General features: G+C 39.7%; 1 protein-coding gene across 2 annotated transcripts in view; it reads right to left on the bottom strand.

The window, feature by feature from the left end:
* Positions 1 to 26,798, bottom strand: part of Sgcd (sarcoglycan delta) — a 510,909-nt gene that overhangs the window by 175,299 nt on the left and 308,812 nt on the right. For both annotated transcript variants that reach the window (XM_051180864.1, XM_051180863.1), the window contains exon 3: positions 11,128 to 11,229. In XM_051180864.1, the coding sequence (XP_051036821.1) occupies positions 11,128 to 11,229 (102 nt within the window). The remainder of the gene's footprint in view (positions 1 to 11,127; positions 11,230 to 26,798) is intronic.

The following is a 26,798-nucleotide window of genomic DNA, read 5'->3' as shown; positions in this document are numbered from 1 at the left end:
GAATGGAACTTTATACCAGCTCTGTATCTATTGTCATTTTAGCATAGAGATTTGGGTTCACATTGCTTAGATTCAAATTTAATAAACATGCATAAATGATTACTGTGGGCTATGCTTTCTACAAGGTGCTTTTTATACCTATTAGTTTATTTAATCTCTCTAACAGCAAATCTTTTTTTGTCTATTAAAGTCAATATTGGAATAGAAGCAAAATCCAGAGAGGTCTTAGGAATACTTTAAGATTTGCTACCAGGGACTGGGGAAGTCCCTGAGTGCACAGAGCACTGGCTTGGCATGCACAGCTCCCCGCAATTGCTCCTTAGCATGGTATAAAACCCTGCCTGTCACTGCATGCCTGTGATCCCACCACTCAGGAAATGGAAGAAGAAGGTCACAAGTTGAAAGTCATCCTCCACTATGTTAGGCATTTGAAGCTAGCCTGGGCTGTCTAAGACCTTGTATGAAAAAAAAAAAATCCAGGTGGTGGTGGTGCACACCTTTAATCTTACCACTCTGGAGGCAGATATAAGCAGATCTCTGTGAGTTAAAGACCAACCTGGTCTACAGAGAGTTCCAGGACAGGCTCCAAAGTTACAGAGAAACCCTGTCTTAAAAAAAAAAAAAAAGAAAAAGAAAGAAAAGAAAAGAAAGGAAGAAAGAAAGAAAGAAAAGAAAAAAAGAAAAATGGAAAAAAAAAAGAAAAACAGAAATAAATAAAATGTATATTTTTTTGGTAGGAATTGTTCAGTTATCCTGAAAACATCACAGTTCTATTGTCCAGTACTCTTTACAGATTAATTTCTCCTTTACTTAGTAGAGCCTTTGTGGCTCTCTTGGAACATGAATTTATTGAACAAGGCTGTAAGCATAAGCCCAAACAACACTACACTTTGTGGGTTATTTAAGTCCCCCCCAACCCACCCAGGGATAATTTAAAAAATAGAATTTTTTGCTAGGCCAACTTTAAAAAAATTCAAAATGTACAAGCTGATTTATAATCTATATTACTGGGTCCCATTGGATCTTAGTTATCCTGTGGCATGTATGGTGGTTAAGTACTAAGACAAAAAAAGAGTTCTCTGTATTTATCCATGTAAAGAAGGTAATGATGTCCCACCATTCATTACTGAGCTATGGCTGGCTATCCATTTAAATTTTAATTTATTATATGCAACAACCTGATATTAGACAACCCTGTGAATTTCCTAATGACTTTAGATGTCTGTTCTCATCTTCCACCTTGCTAGAGACAGGGTCTCTTCAGGTGTTGCTGTGTTCATCAGACTACCTGGCCTATAAGCTTATAGGGATTCTCACGTCTCTGCCTCCCATGTAGTCAGGAAAGCAGGAATCATAGGCATAGGGTATGGTACCTGGCTTTACACAAATTGTCAGAATTCAAACTCAAATCCTCACTCTCATGAACTAAGTGCTTTGCTATTGAGCCATCTTCTTAGTTGTATCTGGCCTTTCAACTCTACTTATTCCTGCTAATTCCTGTTTTCTTTTCACAACACTTCTTTTTGTATGTTCCAATCCAATTCATGTTTGTACTTAAATAAGTCTGTATATAATAACCTACAAACATTAGAAATTTATCATCTCACAGTACTGGAAACTAAGGTGCCCAAGGTCAATGTACAAGTAAGTTCAATCATATGTAGGGGCTGCTCTTGGCTGCCAAGACACTCGTTCACTGCTGTGTCTTCCAAGGGGAGGAAAGTGTGTTCTCAAGTAGTGAAAAGGATCTAAAAGAATGGGTGGAAAAAGTTGAATGTTTTATGTTCTTTTCTTTAGAATAGTCTCGAGTCACAATGGATGATCCCCAACTGTCTCATAAAGGACCTACTTTTACATACGCCACTAAAGGTCAAATGGAGGTGACACATTTCAATCATAGCTCTCCTTGCCCACGTTTTGCTAACTTATAATGCTATGACTCCTTTGAGTGCTTGTGGAAGTGATGGAAAGCATGGTAGCAACTTCCACATCTCCAAACACTCAGAAAAACAAGTTAAAAAAAATACCGAGAATGCTACAAAATTGTCACTGAAGTGAGGAACAAACGACAAATAGTTTTATGTTAATAACTGAAAAATAAACCCAACTCCATTCCTTATGTCTCAATGAGCTACCACCTAAGAAAAACTCATCTTGCCATAAATATTCGCCTCATGTTTAGTAACAAAACTGAGTCTTGACTGAGGGCTAAAAGCAATCTATATAGCTTGATGGTAGAACACTTCAATTATTCTACCATCTGGACTTGTGTTTTTCTCTTGAGAGAAGGCAGTTTGATTTCCATGACTCTGATGTTGCATAACGGGCTCTGTGGCTCCATAGCTGGGGCAAGGCACACTTCTGCACCAAGCAGAGAGGACAGCCTGGCACGCTCACTGTTTCCTTCGTTCACCTTGGTGATTGCTGTCTCACCTCACCCTTCCCACTTCCTTCCCCTCTAACATACAACAGATGTATCTGAGGAATATTTATTAGCCTTAAAAGCTTCATTGCCTTCACAGACCATTATAGTATTTGCCTGGGGGCACAAACTCTGCTGATAAAAACAGAATCCCTAGGGGAGATGGAGAGTCCTGCACTCATAATTTTAGGCAACTGCCATTTAAAATATCGCTTGTAATAATTGGCTGTGCACTGCAGCAAAAGGTTACACTTTGCTGCTTCCAGAGATCACAAAAATCAGTGGAACAGCACAGATTTGCTTATCATTTCATAGGCCAAAGAAATGCTCCCTTCCACCTTTGAAACGACATCTTCCAAACAATCATCTGTGATTTTGACAAGGAACAAGGTTTTTTAAATTGAGACCAAAAGTGCAATACACATAGCAATTATGAAACAACCAGTGCTATGAGCATTGATGGGAGATGAGTCTGTTTTGATTGAAACATTATGGAAAAAAATTTTAAAGTAACTTTTTTCCTAATAATTTAATTGTGAAGAACAAAGCTTTTAGGAATATAACATAACAGGAGGCATCCTTAAAGCTAGCTCCTCTCTGCATCATTATCCCATGTACTCAAAAGGCACCACTGGCTCTGAGATGACCCTGGATTGAAACTTGACTTTCCTTACCATTTAAAGAACACCAATCAAACCACAGCAGACTCCTAGCATGCATTCTTTTTGTTGTTGTTGTTATTGTAAGGTCTTAAACGTTAAGTTCCTAAATTTTAATGTTAAGAAGTAATCAAGAAACAGTCTCAGCACCAGGTGGCCATTGTGTCAGGATAGATGCAGCAGTCCTCCATCAGTGTGTACCAGTCATTGAGTCAGCACAGGCTAGTTGATACAAATGGGACCAGTTGACATTGCTAAAGCACACTGATGGAGATGAGGGGCTCCAAGGTTTGAAGGTCTGGAAGTACTAATGTTTAATCCATGGTCCATGGCATGTCTCCATTCTTACGAGTTTATATTTGCCTATAGATGACATGGATCAAACATCTGTAAGTTCTTGGTGTTAGAGAAGTGTGATGGCCTTCAACACCTTTACAACACACATTTATTTCTTTCACTCACTGAGCTGTCAGTTTCCTATCAGCCCACACTGTAGCTCATGCCACCTGCCATGTGAATTAATACTTAGCATATGCATGAAAAAGATAGTTAATTCTTGATAGTTAACATAGAAACTCCTGCAAAGGAGACACTTGTCCTGACAAGAATGGTCCTAAGAGAACATTCATTGGTTCAAAGAAACTCTGCTTCCTACCCTGTCGCAGACACGAGTTTAGGAGCTTCAGGGGTTAATCAGTGACAATAATAATATTTTAAATGCTAGCAAAAAATAATTATCATATTCAAACTTATTGACAAGATACTGTCCTATAAACTACATATATTCCCTTTCACAGTGCTGTAATAGGCTTATGAGATAGAGCTACATTGAAATTGTGCCTATTTTCTTAGGGAGTAAAGTGAGTCACAGAAAAGGTCAAGGCATTTGCTCATGCTCACGTACCTAGTAAATGAGTAAACATAGGAGCTGAATGGAGAAAGGAAGTGCTTGAGAGTCTGGTCCTGTGTGTGTGTGTGTGTGTGTGTGTGTGTGTTTGTGTGACCTATCTATAGTAAAATGGTGACTATGTTGGGACAAATTATACCCTCAGTCTTCTGTGTAGAAGTAGAAATCATACTTCTAAGTCTGTGTTGTTAAGGAAAATTGCTGGGGCAGAAGACACACATAGGCAAGTAGATAGGTGAACTATACAATTTCCATCTACAGTATGTACACTGATATGACGTAGCATCAAGTGATACAAGAAAACAAAAGGTACCTGGGAAAGATTGCATTTTGAATGGGCTATCTTGAGAAAGCCTCTATGTGAAAGTTGTTGGAGCAGATTTGGAAGATGGAGTGAGGCTAGCAGATTTCAAATTGGGTATATGGAACCCTCTCAGAACCTCTATATCTTATGGCTAGTAACAAGGACATTAAGTAGGTGGTAGAATAGGCTTTTGAACCCAATCACTTTGGAAACTGCTTAATGAGGTCTATGACTTTCAACAAGCCACAGCAAACCAAAAGACAAAGAAACCGAGACATGAAGGAGCTTGTTCAAAGGCTCTCTGCTCACCATCAGGACATTATAAAGAGAACTTGGCTGTCAAACTCTGAATCAGTAGCCTTCCTCAAACACTAATTTGCCAGCACTAACTTCCCTTCTTTCCAAGAGGTTTTGAATTCTGGAGTTCTGCTTCTAGGGAGAAAGAGCCTTCCATTTGGAAAATTCGCAGACACACTCTAGGCTTTGAGTCTTCCCTTATGTCCTCTTAGCTCAGTCTATTCCTGCTTCCTATTCTACTTTAGACTCCTCCCAATCTTGACCCATTTCATAATCTCTAGCTAATATATTACTGTACTTTAGTTTTTGTGAGCCATCACGAATCCTTTGTGCAAATACTTTACACTGGATGAAGGAGTGTTTATAGCATGAGTTTAGCTTGAAAAAATAATGCCTTTCAGTGATCCAGGGGCTTCAAAACAATGAGACCAAAATGATGGATGGGGCATGAGAAAGATTTCAAAGGCATCTTGAATGGCAATGACCCTCAAGGCATACAATTAGACAGTCTCAGACTTCAAGTTTATGCCTACTTCCTCTACCACAATCATGGCTAATGTAAATGAAACTGACATCTGACCAAAGTCCTCCATAGTCCTTATAACTTGATTTAAGAAGAGCAAACACAACTTCTGTTTTTAAAAGAAGACTAAAAACATCACCAACCCTTTAATGCTACATCAACCAAAAGCCTTTGAATACTTTCATCTGTTTCCCAGGAAAACAAACCAACTAGTGTCAGTGTTTATCTATTCATAATTTGTTGTCTGTTTAAAAAGAGAAAAAGGAAAGCAGCTGGTTTGCAGTATTGGCCACAATAAATTACAACATGTAAGAAGATACATGGGGGAATGGTGCCTGGCTTCAGTGTACAGATGGGTTTATAGATGACCCTTCCATGTGTAATACTATCCTGATTTATGTGTAAGCAAGGAAACGCAAAGATGCCTAATGCCCCACTCTGACTTAGTACAAATCATTTTTATTTACCCAGGCAATATTTCATGGTCCAGTTAACTTCTTAATTAAAGACAGCAAGATGCTCATGTTCCATGCAAGTGGCATGGAAAATACTGTTCTGCATGCAATATGTTCAACTGGGAATTGAAGCTGTTCGGCTTATTCAGGAGACACCAACATAGCCTTCATTTGATCTCTACGCAGTTCACTACAACTAAATGATCAGTGCTCCTGTCTGTCACCACACATTAGCTCTGATATTTTCCCTTCAAATAAAACATCCAGAATCCTGAATTTTTTCCAACCCAAGTTTGGTCTGTGTAGTGATTAGCAGGGTAAACACACGCAAAAAGAGGAGGCATGTCCTTAAGACAGAGTAAGGAATGGCTATAGGTAGTCAGGCTCCAGCAGAAGTTCCAATAATGCTACCACCTGTCAGTGTGCATGCAGACAATGAAAAAGGAGCAAGATGGAAGCCTCATATTTTTTTTTCATGGAAATTGGACTATAGAGTTATAGCAGGTAAAACAGAATGCCTCCAGAATGAAATCAAACACATGGATCAGCCAAAAAGAACTGAATGTCCAGAAACAACCCCACTCCCATACAGTCGACTGCTCTCTATTTTAAGAATCAAGAATTATGATGGGGGAGAGAACAGCCCTTTTAGTAAGTGGTACTGAGAAAACTGTACTTATACATTTGCATGTGAAGGTAGAGAGAAAGAAGACAAGCAAGGAAAGATGGAATCTTAATTTTACCAGATACTCAAAAATGAACTAAAACACAAATATAAGACCTAAACTGATAAAATGGCTAACAGAAAAAAGGGAGAGGTTGATCATTCCTATATTTTTCATCTTTTTATAAGAACCAAAACAAAAGGCACCAAAAGCAAATATAAAGAAATACACACAAATGCTTCTGAATGCAAAGGCATTTTGTCACCCAAGTGAGGAACCATCTCCAGGGAGAGAAAACATCTGCAAAACATGCTGCATCTAACAAGGAACTGAAATAAACATATATAAAGAGTGCACAGGACTTTATACCAAGAATAGTATTTTGTTTAAGAAAAGGCAAAGGACCCGAGAAGTCACTTTTTCCCCATAAAAGAGGCATGCCAATGGAAGACAGGTTTGTTAAGAGTGCTCTTGGGAATATTATTAACAATTGGTGAAATGCAAATGAAAAGTAGGAGATATCATCTCATATCTGTTAGAGGTTCATTAGCAAAAAGAAGAAAGACAGTATGTGCTGATAAATATGTACAGAAAATAAAATTCTTACATGCTGCTGGAAGGTGGGTACCTACTGAGATGAGAACCTATGCAGCACACCCCTCAGAAAACAAAAATAACTCTCACATGACATAGTGACTAGCTCTGAAAATATATAGCCAGTGAAAACATTCTTTACAGCAAAGAGGTGTCAGTACTCTGAGTTTATTTCAAGATTACTCAAGAGCCAAGACATGGAGTCAATCTAAGAATACACTAATAGATGACTGGATGAAGAAAATGTGTGAATGTCTACACAGTAGAAGATGACTGAGGCCTATGAATGAAACTCTCTCAGTTGTAACAACACAGAAGAACCTAAACTAAGTGAAATTGCAGAAAAAGGCAAATACCACATGATCTCAGTGCAATGCAGAAACTAGAAATGCTGAACTCACAGAGACAGTGAATAGAAGGGTAGTCATTAGGGATAGGTGGTGGGGTAGGTGAAGTGCAGACTGTACTCATTGGATCCTGAGCTTTGGTTATCATCTAAATTAGTCTCAGTTTAATGTATACCATGGATGCTCTGAAGTTATTAGTATGCATTATTCATTTGAAGTCAGCTTAGGAAAATCTGCATGACAACTGAAAAGGATTGTGACAATGTCTTGTTTGTAGTGGTCACTTCACAATTCATGTCGGAACATTATTAGTGATTTATGCCTCTAATATGTACAATTGTATTAGTCAGTTATGTATCAGTAAAAGCTGAGATGGGGGACAAGAACTGGATGACAATGGAAAACTTAGGTATAAGAGAGCAAAAATAAGAAGCAAACCATAAAGAGTAATGAATATTAATACTTATTTAAAGCCCACTGGTTTATAAAATAAGTATTCCCTCTTTCTTGAAAGGTAAAATTATAGCCTAATATATTGACTCCTTGATGAGGGTGTACACTTGCAATTCTGTAAATCAAGGGTTTAGGGCAAAGAAACATAGTGCCAGGGACATCAATGACACAAAATGCAAATGCCTGCAATGACTGGATATGGACCACCATGACTGAGACTGGCAGACTATCAAACACAGTGAGGAGAGAGTGCTGCCCAGATCTATCCTCAGAAACATCAGCCAGCTTTGCTAGAACCTCTGTGCTTTGTGAGGGTCAGATTTCTTCTCTTGATTAAATGAAATGAACAAATGTGGATATTTCAGAAAAATGTGAAATTGTCATTCTTGCCTATCTGAAAAGGAAAATAGCAGCTCTGTCAAGTGCCTGTGGGAAATGAGATTCATAATGGTTAGGTGTTCCCTTTAGTGAACACTGTGGAAGGTGGGTTCCTTAAAATGCACCTGCATTGACAAGAAACTTACTAAGTAGAGATTGTCTCTTCAGTGAATAGATCCAATATCTTCTACCTCAATTTTCTGCACCACTCATTATTTGGGGGTTGATTTCCTAGCACCTTCATTCCTCTCAAGAGTTCAGTGGTATGTTCCAGCCCACTATCCCTATTGAGTAGGAAATCCCTATTGAGTAGGAAATCCCCAGCTATCCCTATTGAGTAGGAAACCACCTAGCTGGTATGATGGGGAAAACTGAAGTTCAGGTCAGTAGTAACACCTTTGGGACTTGAAGTCATGAAGTTTATGTCTTTTTGAGCTGCTGGAGCAAGTACGTCCTAGCTCCTTTACTAGCCATTACTTCCCCAACCATTCAGGGAGGGGAGAATGGCATTCAACTCTCAGGGTCTTTGAATACTCGGCTTAGATATGTCTTAGTAATTCAGGAATTAATGTTTGCTGATATCACTCACGTTTATAAATTTGTCTTCTTAGGTGATTGCCACCACACTAATCCTAATCATAACTGTAGTGCTTTTTACCAGGACTCCAGCATTCACTAATGAAATCAGATACAGTATTAAACTGTGTGCATGGTTTATCTCAGTTCTCAGATCAGTGAAACTAAACTGAAGACAATTATCTCTTCATTACTCAACCCCATTTAGCATGGCTCTCGATCTTAGTCAACTGGGCTTGAGTCTTCTAATGTCCTTCTAATGTCGAAGAGCAGAAGGAGATGCCCATGAAACACAGCAGTGGTGATGCATGGTGGAATTAAAGAGGAGAACAGAAAACTTCTGAGTACTATTGTTGGAACATGAGAGGCATCACTGAGGGCTAGAGGTCAGTGGTACCCAGCTATCATCATTTCCATCTTCCTTGACAGCAGAACTATAGTTGTTTGCATACCATAATCTCTACCGGGACAGAGGAGGATCTATAGACTAGCCCTAAAGTTCTGATAATCTTTCCCTTATCATTTTCTGTCAACACACATGTTTTCCCTTATAACATTCCAAAGAGATAGAACTTCCACGTCATAGCAAACAACTCCTTATTTCCCTCTTGTGTCTCTCAATGTTCTCCAAGATAGAAATGTAAAAGTCTGTTCCCTTGAACCACAATCTCATATCTCTTTCCAGCAAACCAAGATAGCCTAGTTACAGGAAAAGACAAAACTTTTGTAAGTTAGATAGTAAATAGATGATTTTAAGGAAAAAAATAAAACTTCAGGGAAAGTCAAAGATATTTTATGCTTAAGGGCTTTTTTTTTTTCATGAATACCATATATGACTCTAGGTCTATGAAGGTCAGAGAAATGCAAAGTAATGACAGAGTTAAGGAGAGACATCAATGGTGTCTTGGAAGCAGGGGATGGCAAAATGGTTTGATGGGGACACAGAGAGACTCTTAGTGGTGGTGGATATGTTCATCAATTTTATTGTCCTGAGATTTTTCATGTGTGGTCATGTATGTAGCATACACATGCACACATTTCCTAAAAAGAATTTTGAAAGGATTTTGACAGACCTTGCTGGAGGGCTTTGTGTTGCATTGTAGCTGTGATAGGAATGAAGTGTTTCTACAAGTAGAGGGACTTAACATAATGAGTTAGATACAATCTATTACAGCCCTGGACTTCATATGGCTCTCATATAAAATGAGCTGCTACAACCAGTTGCTGGATTTCATTAATTATGTCAACCGATGTGTCTTATATAATGATGATGTGAGGAACCTTCTAGTCAGTCTTGGCTTTCTTGTGGACAGTGAAGCAAAGTGAAGGATTTAATATGCAAAGTGAAGGATTTAATAACATTTTCAACCAATGAGCTCTGCTTCTTCACAAAATAAGTAAGTTAAAGCCTACATAACAAAGTGATGGGTATTAGCTTTCTCATCGTTGTGATCAAATATCTGACAAGAAGTGGCATAGGGGTGGGAGAAGGTTTATTTTGCCTCACATTTTAACAGTCTGTGGTGGGTATGGCAGTAGCTGGAAACCGTGAGGGAACAAGTGTGATGCTGCTTGCTCACATGTCTAACGGTCGTGAAGTACAGAGTGTCAGGGCTACAAAATTGAAGGCCCTTCATCAGTGGCACACTTCCTCCATTAAACCTCTACTTCCCAACTATTTTACAACCTACCAAGAAAGCATTGGCAACTGAAAACCGAGCAGGTGACACATTAGACTGTGGTAGACAGTTCTCACACAGACCATAATCCTAACCAACCAAAAACTATAAACATCATTAACCAAGACTAATGAAGGTACATCATTTTGGAATCATGAAGATTACTATAAGAAAGAAAAGTGAAAACCTTATGCAAGAGATTAGTTAAAAAAGAAAAGATTTAGGATTAGATTTCTGGAATTGAAATCTTTGCTCTGTTTTTTTGTGTTTTTTTTTTTTTTTTTAAATTTATTCTGGATGTTTTATTCATCAATGGCTTAATTCACCAATCTGTAAAATGGAGTAGCATTGGTTTCTATCACAATGACAATATTTGAATTAAATGAAATGCCTATTATGCATGAAAGCCAGGCTGTCATAAATACAATTATAGGTCACAGGTGCTGATAATGAACTGATTCTAAACAGTATGGGCTACAAAATATAAGCTGTAAATGAAAACCAAAGTTCTGATTCATTAGTACTCTTTCCACACATGACTTTGAAATGGTTAACAATTAAAAAATAATAGTAATATCGCCCTTCACAGGTTTAGTTACAGGGTTTTCCTATGTTTATTATCTCCTAGTTCATTAAATCATATAGAAGCTGGTAAACGGTGATTACTTGACCATCCATGCCACAAAGGTAAGGGGCATGGTGGGATACTCTTATCTACAGCACCACAGACATGAATGTTACCTAAGTCTTCAGGTTCGACTGCCAATTTGCCCACCATCTCACTCTACCATCTCAGTGGCTAGCAAGGTAATTTCTTCAAATTTAGATCTCAGAGCATCAGTTGCTTTCTTTCTCATCAGAAACTTACTGGTCGGGACTGGATTTCTTTGGCGTAGAGAGGTTGTAAGAATTCTGAGTCTCCTTCTAGCTTCAGACCCTTTTCTGTGATTCTTAAGTTCCCCATTCCATCCTGAAATAGACACACAGACACAACAGGGAAAATGTGATGAGCTAACATTTCAAAATACCCCAGGCTGTCAAAAACCGAAACAGTTATTGCTGCCTTCTTCTTCTTCCCTCTCTCTTTCTTTCTCTCTCCCTCTCCCTTACCCTCTCCCTCTCCCTCATAATATTTGCATGAGTGAGATGAGGGGAATCCAAACAAACATAAAATACCAGGAGGCATTGTTCAATACAATTATGCATATTATTCTTTTTGCTCACCTATTCCAAGCAAATTCTATTCTGAGAATCCCCCTGAGGCAGCAACTTACACAGAAAGAAGAGGCCCTCATCCCAGGGCTGCACAGAGCAAAGGAAACAGGAGGGGTGAAAAGGATGATTCTTTAAGTGAAAGTGAATGATCCTATTTCCAAAATTTCTTGCCAAGATTTCACACCAACAGCTTGTGGTCAAATTGAGAGTTTGCATACAATTTGTTTGGCTCCTCAAATATTTGAGCAGCCTAATCAGTGACTAGCACTTTAAAGAGTATTTGCTCTATCAAAGCTAAAATATAGTCAAAGGTAGAATATTTCAGCATCATCTGTGTACTTACCACCCATCTTCAATATGTTTCCATTTATAGTTATTGCTACCCATCATGCCCACCTACATTCTCCCTCCCCCCTTGCCTAAAAGTAATCTAAATATCATATATGATTATAATCCCTCCTGACAATCATTTCTTAATATAAGCCATAAGATATCAAATCCTAACAGTCATTCTTATGTTAATAGCAAATATCCATAGTAATTGTTATACCTCACTGATATTTTCTCTCTAATAATTTGCCTATTTGAATGACATTTTCTACTGTTATCAGTTGATAGACAAAATACTAGGTAATTTCCTACAGCCTCCAAGCAGTATTTATGTAATAAATCACTTACCTATATTTTCCCCTACAATGAGGTTTCTGAATGCATTCATTCTCATACCTTCCCTCCCCCTCTCTGTATTTCACTTTATTTTGATAAAATACAATGCCCTTTCTCTTTCTGTGCCTTATCATCTCAAATAGGTTTCTATGACTGCTGCTGTGTTTTCTGTAAATTGTCATTTACATCAGAAGCCTTGACCAGTCTCAGACTGAGTATTCTAGAAAGACCATATCCAGAGTATATTTTGAGAAATGAGCTATATTTGTTTTCTATCATTTTAATGAACCACAGGCCATAAACTCATTAGTATTAAACAATGCAAATTTTGTAGCTCATAATACTTAATGTTATAATTCTGCTGCAATGAGATATTCACATCATGTCTGCCCCTGCCCAAACCCCAATGGGAATGGTCAGTGGGACAAGTGCAGTTGGTAGAGCATGAGACTCATAATCTCAGGGTTATGGGTTGAAGCACCATGTTGGGCACTATTTTGTTACCAGCAGTTTTTCCCACCAGTGTGGTCCCAGAGCCGTGTCAGCCCCAAATAACACACAGAGATGCTGTATTCAATATAAAGCTGTTGGCCAGTTACTAGCATTTCTTATTGGCTAACTGTCTTAAATATTAACCAATTTCTATTAATTTAAGTGTTTCCACATAGTCTTATCTTACCGGAGAGATGTCTGGACCTCTTTTCTCAAGTCTCTACATCTTGAGTTTCTCTACTATCTCTCCCAGAATCCTCCTTGTCTCATAGTTCCACCTATCTTGCCATCCTATTTGCCAACAGTGCTTTATTCTTTAACAAATAAGAGAAACATATGTACAGAATGACATCTCCCATCATCCTGCCTAAGGGCTCATGGGACTAAGGGCGGGTTCCTTTGAGAATACTGAATGAGGATCCTGTTGTCTAGCTTCTTCAGGCTTCCCCCAGCCCTGTATTCATGACCTCTTTCCACTCCCAAACTTAGTAATGGCCAGTTGAATAACCACTAAGCACTCTGACAATAGATCAACGTTCTGTGATTTCTTGGGTTTGTAACTGCTCTTCTATGATCATCTGCTCATACAATTCTATCTTCAACTTTAACTCCCCTTAACTAAGAACAGTATTGACTTCATTGGTTCTGAGAACAGGGTGTGGCTATCTTTGGGATGGGAAAAAACTTTGTTTGCCACGTGGACATTTTTCTACCAAGAGGTGCATAGCATCCTTGCTATTGCTGATCTCTGTTAGAAGGAGCCACAGACAATAAATAAGCTGGTTCCATTAAATTCTTAATTTATTAGATAGAATATTCAAATGGGAAAACTTTCAATTCATTTATTATTTACTTGCCTTAAGTTATTATATTTTACAAGGAAACATAATAGAATTTGGGATTTCCTTCTTTAATCATTGGTTCAGAAGACTGAAGTGGAGGTAGAAAGATCAGGAGTTCAAGGTCCTCTTCCATATATACTGAGTTTTAGGCCAGCCAGAATGCCACAAAACTCTCTGTGTCTCTCAGTTATTTTGCTAGATTTAGTGAAGAGTAAATATAATACAACTTCAGAACCCCCAAATCACTCCAACCTGACATTATAACTAATAAAAACAGAAATTTTGCCATCTCCGAAAATCCTTGAAGCATAGTCTGCCAGCAAAGAATAAATGATGGGGCTTCAGTCATTGGAACGCTGATGTGTGTTGTCATGCCACCTACCTACAATGACAGTCAATTTCACTGTCTCTGTGTACTCTTGATCTCTTTCATGCCATTTAAAAAGTCTTCCTTTGTTTTACAGATTTGTAAACTATGCACATGCTTTGATTTTTATCACTCTCTGTTTCCTAGTAACATTTTAAAACTGAAATCTCAGTGAGCTCCTGTTAATTCTGGGTGGGCCTCTCACACAGCCCTGTGCACAGCCTCCTTGCTTTAATGACGTCACATATTCTCTCCAGCCTATTTCACTGACACCCAAGATCTCAGACTCCCACATAGCTTTCTATTACAGACATAGCCATCAGCAGTGTATCTTAATACATTCAGTACTGCGACAAGATTGGCAATGGGCATTTTCCCCATCCCTTTTTATAAACATGAGTTAGCCTATGGATGAGAACAAATCTTAGAGAACCACCGTGCTGCTCTATGGTCCACATTCCTGCTATTCTTACTTCTGGCATTTATAGACACAGCTCTGCCAATACAGCCCCAGATGAGGCATTCAAACCCTGTGAGAGAGTCAATAGGCTGGCAGACATGTATGTGTCTCACTGGTATTAGTAGAACTTGCAATGGAGGGGAAAATAGAAATCAAAGAAGAACAAAGACAGAGGAAATAAGCAAAAACCAAGAAAGACAAATCTGTCCAAACAAGAGGCTAAACCCTTACAGTAGTAGCTTTTATCTCTATGTCTCTCAAGGCTGCAAACACACCACAACCTTCCCAATTTCCCAGTTCTTCTTAGAGGTTCCTCACATGCTTATGTATCATAGCTTTAGTTTTCTAGTCTCCTTCCTGCTCTCTATGTCTGTAAGTTGTTTAAATAATGTAACATGGTTGGTCTCTGCAGTCCAGGGGTAAAATAAATGTCTTCTCACCTTTAGAGAGTCTCCTCCAGGGACTGTCAAAGATTCATCAATACTATCTTGGCATCAGATTCATTCGAAATAGCTATACCTTTAAGTACAATAAGCAGTTGAGGGTGGGGCTAAGATAGTAGATACAGGACAGACCGGAAGCCTAACTGTCTTCCTAATTAGATGTAAAGAGACATTTATTACTAAATATATATAGTATGTATTTTAAAAGCCCCACTGATTTCTCTCCTGTTCAAACAGTAAAATTTCAGTTTCTTGAAGTCACAGGACAGCCAAAAAGCCAGTGTCACCTGGGCAAATTCCCTCACTCAAGAGTGGGAGAGAACCCTCAATGTCAAGGGACTATATACATGAGTATGACCCTAATTCTCTTAGCTAAATCAATACAGGGCAGGCTCTGGTGTTTGGCCAGTTATCAAGACATCTGGACACTCCCAAGGAAGGTGAACCTGGATGCTGGCCTTGAGGGCTGGGAGCTATGGAGTGGTATGATGTGGTTTTAAGGAAGTGTGCTGTCTTGCTCCGGTGATCTTCTTGCTGCATCAGCATCAGCCAGGTTTTAATGCTGTCAGCACATTCAAGTCTTGAAGTGAAGCCAAGTGCTATTTTAGTAAGCACTTGCATGGCAATCTCTTCCTGAAGCAGTTTTAATGGTAGGCATGAATTAGATTTGAACCAAGCAGGAAATGGTATTAGGTAATACAAAGACTGCATGAGAATGTGGGCTTGATGGGGTGTATGGCTTTGGGCTATTTTCTTCACCACTAGACATTCCATTTCTAAAATCTTGCCTGGGAAGTAGTACCCATTCAACAAATGCTTTGAAGTGAAAGAATTTATTCATTCTAAATAAAGACGTCCTGTGACTTAACAATGATGTTACTTTCCATGGATTTAAGTTGAAAGAGACCTTAAGTTGAAAATATCACTGATAAAAATTTTTTGTAATATACTGAGTATCACAGTTTAGGACCAGTTGACCCTTGGGATTACATGACTGACAGAGCTATAGTCAGTCCACTGCTCTACCTAATGCCCCTCAATAGCCCAGACTAAGATAAGTCCATGTGAACTATGATTTACACAGAATATTATCACCTTCACACATTTTAAAAGCTAAAATATTCATCAGCCAAACCATGTAGAGAAAATAATCTCTTGCAGTTACCTTTGGAAATGTAGTGGTTTTGTTGGAGTGGAGGTTATAGAAATGGTAAAGTTAGGTCTGCTCTATACCAGCTTCCAAATTGTTAGAACACGCTTTCTCAACCAGGATTGGCAGGCACAACATGCAATAATTGCTTAATGATGAATTTAAGGAATGAAAAAAATCTTAGATTTTTTCTTCTTGAAAGCATAAATATTTTTATAAATAGGATACAAGTACATCTTTGGAAGAGGAAGTCAATAATGAAAGAATTTAGAAACACTCTTAGGTAATTAGAATTTTAAATACAACATTCTTTTAAAAATCTCATACATGTATACACTGTGTTTGAACATAGTCGCCTCCCATTCTCTACTTCTAACTACTCCCAAATACGTTCATCCCACTCCCCAACTGTATGTCCTCCCTACTTCAATCTTTTTCTTCTTTTCTTTTTATTTTTTAAATAATTCACTCTGTATAATTCCTGATGCTCATATGCACTTGGGTGTTAAGCCATCAATGAAATCTAAGTCAACCTACCAAGACCCATAGCCCTAAAGAAAACTGATTCTTTCTACCCTGGCAGTCATCCACTGCAATAGCTCTTCAGCTCCTGGGCCCCCCTCCCCATCCATGTTGGAATGGTGGTTGGCTTGGTCTTATGTAGGTCATCTGCCCATCATCACAGCTGCCTGTGAGTTCAAAAATATTGTAAGAGTTCTACCATGTCCAGAACACATTGTTTCACCTAGCTCTCCCAACCTCTGACTCAAAATCTTTCTCCCTCCTCTCCATGATGATCTTTGAGATTTTAAGACTCTTCAGGCCATGATTTTCCCTACAGACTGTCACTTTTAACATCAATGCATTGCACCATCTTGGTAAGTTTACTAAAGATAATAAAACAGCAGTGACAGAGGTGAAGATGGAACTTTTTTATATGAAATTTTTTGACTGATTCCTTGGGAATTTCACATTATTCGGCCAAATCCCATTCATTTCCCAGTCCTTCCATGTCTAGCCTGCATCCTTGTTGCCTTCCTGCCAAAAAGAAAGAAAGGAAGGAAGGAAGGAAGGAAGGAAGGAAGGAAGGAAGAAAGAAAGAAAGAAAGAAAGAAAGAAAGAAGAACAGCATTTCACTTCTCGGTCTTTCCCACCTCTCCATCACATATTCAAATTGTTGTAATATCCTTGGGGGCTGCAGTGTGTCATGCAATATACCCTTTTGCCCAAATGGCTTTATTAGTAAATTTTCATTACAATGAGTTGTCGGTCTGACTCAAGGTCTCTGGATTCTGGCAAACCATCAATACTGGAGCCTCACTGAAACTTCTCTCCAACATCCTGCTGTTGCCTGAGTCAAGGAGATCCTGTACCTACTGTTCTGCAGGACCAGTCCCTTCATGCACTCCAGCAGACCATCTCCTCTGCCTGTGTGCAGTTGAGGCCAGCTCTCAGCTCTCTAATTGTGATGGTTTGAGGGTGGGAACAGTTTTCCCACACCATTGAAGGCTGGGGCCAGCTCCTCCATGGCCAACCCAATGGGGTCAGTTCTCCCAGGAGGACGTGACAGGGCACTCTCCTGCTGAGGTGGCTGGCAAGGAGCAGGACCATGGAAACAGACATGGCTCTCAGATGTAGTTTGGGCCTGGATGTCCATCACCATGGCCCTAGGTGGCAGCACAGTCGTCCACTCAGATTGGTATGGCACTGGTGACATGAATATGGCCTCAGGTGGTGACTTAGACCACAGGCATCCATGTGGCCTTTGATGGTAACACATGGTCATGGACATCAACAACACATATCCAAGCTGTGTTAAAGCCATGGACACAGACACGGCTCTAGGCTGCAGCACAGGTCCAGACATCACAGGGTTCCAGGTAGCAGCACAGTCCACCCCATCACTACCATCTTCTCCACAGTGTGCTGCCTACTCAGCTTCCCTTTCTCTGTTTCTCCACCACACACTTGTTTATTGCACTGGCTCCTGTCTGCCCAGGGGGTGAGTCAGGAGATCGGCCTGTGGCTGGCTGGGCCTATGGCTGGCTGGGCCTACCCAGGGTGCCAAGATGGAACTTCTTAATCATAGATACAACCCTCTTCATTTTTGGTTTTCATTTTCCTCTCATACAATACATCTTGACTACAGTTTTTCTCTCCCTCCACACCTCCCAGCACCCCCCCAAGCCCTCACCTGCCAGCCTCCGTCTACATCCCTAGCCTGTCCATCTTTCCCTTTAGTTTTTGAGTGTTTACAGATTCCTACCCTTGTGCTCCTCTCTCCTATCCTTTAGTTTTCTTGAGGCTGCCTTCTCCATAGCTGCTCTCCCAAAGCCAGAGGTGCTCAGCTCTCTCAGATCCCAGAGTCCCTGGGCCCTGCCTCTAGTCCCAGGACTTCTCTATCACATCTCCTTGTAAGTCTTCCTCTTCTCTTGTCTCATCAGATAGTCAGCCATGCAGATCTACTTTCTCCCTCAGCAGATGTCAAATTCTTTTGGATAAACCATTTGTGTATCACTTCTTCTTCAAATGGAGCTCAGGAAACCATTCACCCCAAATAAAAGCAAGGGATGCATGTTACAAAAATGGTTGTCCAGGAAATGGTCATCAATTTAAATATTGAAACACTGACCATAAATGTTACCTATATTACATTTATTAATCCTTTTTAATCAATCAGGGGGGGTTGTACTGTTAGCTTCATTCATAAATGAACTAACTGAGGGCCCGATATTAATTCTATCTTCCTAACAAAACTACTCAATATCACATCTTACATTGCCCTGTTAAGCTCCAGCTGTATACCAGCTGCCAGTTGAACTGGCACAAAAACATGCAGATGGGATCACTCCGTCCAGGAGCTCCAAAAGCTGAAAGACAGCATGTGGGTTGCATGCATGCTGGCAAGGATATGGAAATATACTATCTCTAATGTGGTACCAGGGAGAGTATAAAGTAGTATGGGTGCTTTGAGAAAGACTGATTGTTATGTGTGGTTATAATAATATGGCCCAGCAATTACAGTGTAAAGTATCTAAGATAGTACAAACCTATACCATACAATAACTCACAAGTAGCACCATTTGGAGAAGAGCAAGCAAAACCCACCAAAAAATGTCTATCAGCTGATGAAGAAAAAGGAAAACTGTTTTCCATCCCTGCAAAGAAATTCTAGCTAGCAATAAGGAGGAATAAAATGCTGATATATTCCAAAATATAAACACATTTCAAAAACATTATGCCAAGTAAAAGAAGCCAGACATAAAAGTCCAAGTAGTATATATATGATTCCATTTATACAAAATGTCCTGAGAAGCAAATCTAGAGAGACACAGAGTAGATTAGTGTTGCCTAAGGCTTAGTGTAGGAATAGGTACTGACTGCAGAGGGGTTCAAGGGATTGTATTAAGGTGATGGAAACATTATAAAATTGGATTGAGGAGATAGCTGCAAAATGGTAAATTTACTGAAAATCACTGAATTGTACACTCAGTGTAGGTGCATCTTAAAGTATGCAAATATAACCTTAACAAGGTCCTTTGCAAGAGAATGAGAGCCTGGAAATAATGTCCACAGAGAAGTTGGTTCAGGACTCAGAATCTGTGTCTTGGGATCCTCCAAATCACTTCAGAATACCAGTTCAGAGATATGCACTGTGCAAGGAGAGCTGGCAAGTTCAAGAGGAGGCCAGTGACAAATGCTTGTGGTTGCCTGCCTTTAGTGTGACACTATCAAAGAAATAGGCTGGCAGTTTTCTGTTGCTATCACGGACCAAGATTTAGGAAGGATTTCTCAGGGGAGGCAAGATAGAGCTTTCACATAGGATACATTTCGGGATCAAGACAAACTGTAGGGGAGGCTGCACTGGTAACTACTGAGCTTTGCTGGGGAGTAGAAACCCAGATGTTAGCAGTGATGGGTGATGAACCCAACATGGGAGCAGAGGGCCAACACAGCACACTGTGTCTCCATCACAGCTTCGGGTTCTATCAGTCATATGCTGTGTCATTGCAACTTCATGCACATTTTCTGTCTTTGCTCACTCAGACTAAGAATGGAGTTTCTACCTTCTAGGCTTGCTATCTCTTAGTTAACACAAGGCTTGTGTATCAGAACTCTGTGTGTGTGTGTGGGTGGTGGTGGAGGTGGAGAATGAAGAGAAAGAGTTTGACCAGAAGACAGTCAATAATACTGTCAAGTTGCTGTGGCACTTCAATGGATCTGGACTGTGACTGCTTACTCCTAAGGTTGCTTTAAAGTGATTTAGAAACAGAGGGGTACTATATCTGAAGCACCCCGTGTTTTTGAGCCACCAGCAGAAATGTCTGGATAGGCATTCTTTGCTGTGTACTGTTCTGAAGTGACTAAGTCGGGGGGGGGGGGGGTTGTCTGCCAAAGCAGGCGAGTCTAAGTCTGCTTAGTGACAAACTTACCAAAACCAACTTATCCTTAAGGGCTTTCTTGAAAGCACCCATTTCTCTTTCTGTGAGAAGGTGCTTCTTGATCCCCTTAGTCCTTCAGAAACTACTCAACTTTGCTTTCTTCAGTAACTGTAACAGCACATGCATGCATACTTCCAATGCATGGCAACACTGACCAGGAATATAAGCTCTGGGATCAGACAGCATTAACTAGATAGAACATTGACTCAAACCTTAGTCCTCAGCAACACTTGGAAAGTTAAGTTGAACACCATTTCTAAATTGGGGCTCACATCAGACAATCCAGATGCATCATTCAAAAGAAGCCAGCTTATAACTTTGGAGCCAGACACAGAAAACCACAGTGGTCTCAAACAATGAAGATTTGTTTCTCTTCGAAATGACATGTCCATGGCTTTATCAGGACAGTCACACAGGATGAGGGAATACCTACCACTTGAAATACTCTGCTGTTCTCTATTACTGTGGGGCCATGGAGATTTATATTTCCACATCCATTTATGATTGTTTATATTGATGAATTGTGAGCAATTCAGTCAACTAGGAGAGGGTGCTTAAGAGCCCCAGCATGCTTAGCTTCACCCCCTCCTCTCCTACCAGTTTACACAGAGCAAGTATTTCAGCAGTCTTTTTACCCCAAACATCTCTCCTATTCTGTGACTCAGGAGTATATTTTCACCATTATAGCAGAGGGAATGTCTTCTATTAGTCATAAGGAACCATATTCTAGCTCCTAAATGAGCCCAAGTGGGACTTAACAGTCAGTGAGCTCTAATACCACATATTCAGTCCAATGCTATGCTTATTAGCCTTTAAGAACACAGTCAGGCCAGCATGAAGCTTGTGTACACTTCTGCACATTACAGATCATTGTAAAACTGGGGTTGTTGCCTCAGACCTGTAATCCCATGCCCATGCAATGCAGAAGGGCCATGCATTAGATGCTTAAGAATAGCCTATCTCAAAGTAACAACAGTGACAACAAACAACCCCAAATCCTAGAAAACGGTGTTCTTCAAGAATGGTTGTGGGGGCAGCAGATGCATGGCTTTCTTACAGAACACTTTAGAGTTCAGTCCCATCACCCACACACAGAAGATCCAACACCTACCTGTGATGTCAATAGGTACTACATTCAAGTGCCTAAGTCCAAAATAAGACACTCAAATACATACACAATAATTAAAAATAAAAGTAAACCTACTTAAAACAGAATATTTACAAGGAAATTCAAGCACATAGACCTCATAGAATCACAGGGGATAATAAAACATATTGGCTTCTAGTGTTGACTAGCTCATGCCTTGACTAGCTTAGGACAAACCTAGACCTGTCAAATCATTCTCCCATGCCATAGTGTGGACTTGAATGGTACTAATATGCAAGTCTTTTCCACTTACAGGGTTTTAATTCCAGGAGGATGTGCAAGAATATGACTGTTACCACAAGACACAGCTGTTGCTGGGAGCTGGTGCCCACCATTTAGGGGCCTAAAATGAGGATTTTGGTGATTTAGACCTTTGCAAAAGAAATCCTTGAGGTAGGAGGAGGGGGAAGAATTCTGCAAAAAAAAAAAAAGCTCCTTTAAATCACTCCACATGTATAGCAGATGCAGAAAGGATTTAGTCATAAAAACCAATGGCAGCACATTGCTCTAAAGCCAAAACTTGTAAGCAACCTTTAAAGACATCGGAGGAGAATTTATCGATTGTTTGAAGGGAAGAAAATGAGAGATGGATAATAAAGTGCAAGTTGCTACATCCCCTGTCCTGGGTGAAAAATGGGAGCTCCTGATTCTTGAGCCATTGTTGATAAAGAAGCAGACGCATTTATCTTAAAGAGACACAGAAAAGAAAATAAGTAAAATATGAGTAGGCCTCTGCCAAGTGTTCGGATTAAATACCTACCATGGCAATCCCTGCTGCTAGGCAAATGCTTCCCACCAGTAAAGCCCGATTAAGATGCTGGCATGAGTGATGCTAAAAATGCATGCTGTGAAAATCTTTTCCAAAATAGATTTTTTTCCCCAGGGTATATGCCCCAAGGGACCTGCTTTTTCTGTCTTCTCTCTGTTTTCATTAGGACAAGTTGTCAGTTATACAGGACAGTGTCTTTCATGAGGCTTCAAGCTCTAGCTTCAAAGGGCTCAGTGCCTTTTTGATACTTGCAAGAAAGGTTTCCAGGGAGGAGTTCAGAAATACGAAAGCTTCTCCGTGCACTCCCTACACTGGAGCAGGCTACCAATTAACATTGTCTACTCGGCAAGTGTTAGTGTCCAAATCAGTCTTCCAATAGGTGGTGTTAGATGTACTCAGTCTCAGCTGAACCACCAGTTTCCATGATCATGTTTAGCATTAAACTAAGGAGAAGAAATGGTTGTTCAATGGTGACAATGACTACTGCCTCACTGCTTGTGCTCCTAAGCCTTGACAATCTTCACTTTTCACACATGATCTCCTGACAGGATGGGGCAGTTGAATATTGCACAAGGCATCAGTAAACTCTTGCAGAATCCACTGTTGTCTTTTCAGTGGACAAACACAGGATATGACTTCTTTGTGCCTCTTATAACCAGCATCAGAAAGCTAAAGATACGAAATATTACACAACTAAATGAGGCAGGATAAAGTATGAGCATTGTATGTGTGTGCATAGGGGATGGATATGACTCAGACAATAGGTCTAGGTTTGTTTTTCTTGTTGGTTTGCTTTTATTTTGTTTTGGTTTTTGGAAAATCCTAATTGAAAAGAGAAAGCTAGCCACTGGAAGACCTGGACAAGAGGATCATAGAAGGGACACTGAGAATGGCTGGTATGGAAGTGGCTCCCATCATACAATGTCTACTCTAATGTAAAGAATAAGAGCCAATATAATCAGATGTGTGAAGGGACTATTTTACAGCATATTAGAGAAGATGCTTCTGTGGAGTGTGGGCCTGTGTTCTTTATGTAGTCTAATGCTCAGTAAACATGTTAACTCACAGGATGATACATCTGAGATTTACACTATAATTTTGGTAGACTCTAATGAGGTATACAAGATTACACAGAGCATCAGATTTCACTTCAAAAGCAGCTCTCTAGACATGTTGGTAATAATAGATGCTGTGACTTCACTCAATTTAAATAACTGTTTGGGAATGTGCCCTCCATTTCCTTTTTTGCAAATAAATTTATAAAAACAATAGGCCAGGTCATAGGTTTCAGAATCACAGAACTCCATTTTGAAGTCCAGATCCCAATAATTGAGAGCTGTAGACTTCCTGACCCTTTCCATGTCTCTAAGATGGCTATTGCAACCTCCTTCCTTGAGAATTCATGTGGTCTGCTTAGCAGGCTACCTGGAGCAGTGAAAATGTCCTTCGCAAGTCCTGTATTGAATCATTCATCCTCCAGCTCCTCCATCTATGTTCTTCTTGCTTCTCCTTCCGATTTCCTTCAGCCACACACCATTTAGCATATACGTGATTCAATATGTGCCAAGGTTTGCAGAAGAGGAAGAAAGGAGGACTATTGATGGAGCTGCCAGTGTCAAGACGGTGGAAAGAGAAGTTGATCAGGGAGAGGGACACATCAAAGGAATATGCCAAAAAAAAGTTGTGATTGATGGTTCCCAGGACAGAATCAAGGGATTCGATCCCAACTGCTATTTCAAAGCCAGCAACTAAGGAGCAGAGGAGAGCAGAAGGGGTGTCTTAAGGTTCACCAAGATTGAGGCTGATTTGTTCCCTGGGCTTGGTACCCCATTAGTAATTTCACCTGGAAATAAGCTATCGAGTAGAAGGGACTAGAACCAATTAATGGGACCTAATTTTCTCTTTCACCCCTTCACATGCTATGCATATATTTTCCACACCCTCAATCGATCTATCCCCTAATATTGAAAATGGAAACCCTTGAAGGTTTGAATGGTTTTGGGGACCCACAGTCAGGGTAATTACATGAGCAACAAAGACATACAGCCAGGCAACACTGGATGCTAAAATCTACACCCCACTCTGAACCATTTTTTTTTATGTTCTGTATTTGCAGATACATAGTAGTTTAACTGAACATGCAGTTACAGCTCCAGATGTTTGAGGTTATTCTGAGTTAGACAGGAGGAAGATGTTCAAAGAAGTCATTGTGATGATAGTTAATAAAAATGCATTCTTTCATATTATTGTTGCTATATGAATAGATTTGATTGTTCTCACCACAAAAAAAAATGTATGTTCAGTAATCCAGATGCTGATTAGCTTGATTTAGCCATTTTACAATGAATCAATATGTTAAATATGAAAGATCATGCTCTAAACCATACACAATATAGTATATGTAATATACCTATATATAATGTATTATATATAATATGCAATGTAATATATATGTGTATACACATATATATATATATATATATTTTTTTTTTTTTCATTAAAATGCATGAATTGCATGAATTTGTCAAAAACCAGGTTGGATATATCTGAGGTTTTGATGGACTGAGTAAATGTGATTGTCCTCCCAAATGTGAATGGGTCTCACTCAATCTAAGGTTGTCCTGAAGAGAATGTAAAGGCAATTCCTTTCTACAGCAGATATTTAGATTGAAACATGTCTTCTTCTGGACTTCAAGCTTTTGGATTTGTCCCAGAGTTACATCATTGCCCCTCTGAGATGCTATAGTGATGACTGCAGACTCTGGGACTAATAATCCTCCATAGTCACATAACCAGTTCTCAGTTCTCTACAATAAATATATTTATTCATGGACCCACAGATAACATCTATCTATCTATCTATCTATCATCTACCTACCTACACTACCTATTATCATTTTCTATTTTGTTCTATTCTGTTTCTCTTGGGAATTTTATCAAAACAGTAGAGAGTCTGATCCTCATATGTGCTAGAAAGAGAACTAAGGCTTCCAGAAAGGATTTGGCATGTTATACAACCTCTTCACCTACCACTCACCCCTTAAAGCCATGCAGCCAATGCCATTCTTGCTACGGACACAGGCTTTCTTAGACCTTGTAGGACCAATAGTCATTACTGCTACACCCTGTCAGTTCCTCCCTTCCCATAAAGAGGAAAGCTCTTGGGAGTTCTTAAGTTCAGGTTCAGATCCCTTTCTGGACTCTCCAGATTATAAAACAGCCAGACACATGTGAGCCATGACTAAGATAGACAGGCTAATCTTGACCTTGGCCAGAGGGGTGATGTCACGGGGGCTAAGACATCACGGGGGCTAAGGCATCAACTCCTCGATGCACCATAATCCTAGGCATAGTTTGATGTAAGTTTATAGCAACTTCAGCCATCTGCTCTTAGTTTGTATTACACACACCTACAAAGGATCATGGGAGATTTACTCCCATTTTATTAACAGATTTGTATCAGACTTCCTCTGCAAAAATCTGAACATCATGTCAGACAATTTAACAACAAAACAGCCCTTCCTTTCTCACACTTAAATGGTGGCAGAAAGTGAAATGCATACAGTGAGGAAACAAAATAAAACCTCACTCATCCCCTGCTTTAAAAAAAATCTGAGTGATAGAGTTAGCTGGAGGAGATTATCCTGAGGGGACCCTCTGCTCCTCTGCCTGTAGGAGCTTCAGACACATGCACTGCAGTGAAATCTTTATACACCTATAGACAGCTTAGTCCTTAGTAACAGGATAGGCATCCTTCACTTCACGGGCATGTTAAATTCTGGGTCAAATCCTACTTTTCAGAAGATTTGAATTGACCCATGGGAACTTTTCCAGCAACAACAACTCAGAATTAAAATCTATTTCAACCAAGATGACCCCAGGAAATTACAAGCCTAGGTAAAATGTAGCCCTGTGACAGAAATGGCTGTTACTTATTCCATGCAGAGGGCATTGGGGAAACTCTCCAATTGTTTAAAAAAAAAAAAGTGTTTTATCATCTTCATCTAAGGCACTTTTATTTTTTAAAAATCACATGATACCTTTTAATAGGCTAGCCCTAAAAAAGAAACATCTGTCCCCATGACTAGATATTATGAAAATGAAAACATGTCAGAGATGTCAGAGAATCAGAGAAATACACACATACTCATGCATGTATGCGCACGTGCACGCACGCGCACACACACACACACCATTTCTGAGTGGTGGAGTCAAAGAAACACATGAATAGCTTATGAAAAGGTGTGGCAAAAGCAGGTATTGGACAAAGCACTGTAGGTTGACCAGAGATTACCAAGGTAATCCTTTGTTACCATTGAAAAACTCCATAAGGGGCCTCTTGTAGGCCCCTATGCAAAACCTATGACAAATTCAGTCTCCATCCACACTAAAGAGTACAGGCATTTATTCTCCAGTTATGATGAAGATTGGTTACAGTCTGAGGCTTGGTGAGAGGTGGAGGAGACAGGATGAGCCCATTCAACCTGAGCTCGAGGTAAGAAGCTAGTAGCCAGCTGCCTTGCATTTATTATATTCAGCTTGAAGT

The sequence above is a fragment of the Phodopus roborovskii genome, unplaced genomic scaffold (genome assembly GCF_943737965.1).
Source record: "Phodopus roborovskii unplaced genomic scaffold, PHOROB, whole genome shotgun sequence".
Classification (NCBI taxonomy): domain Eukaryota; kingdom Metazoa; phylum Chordata; class Mammalia; order Rodentia; family Cricetidae; genus Phodopus; species Phodopus roborovskii.
The sequence above is the reverse complement of the archived record's forward strand: the minus strand, read 5'-3'. Positions and strand labels throughout refer to the sequence as shown.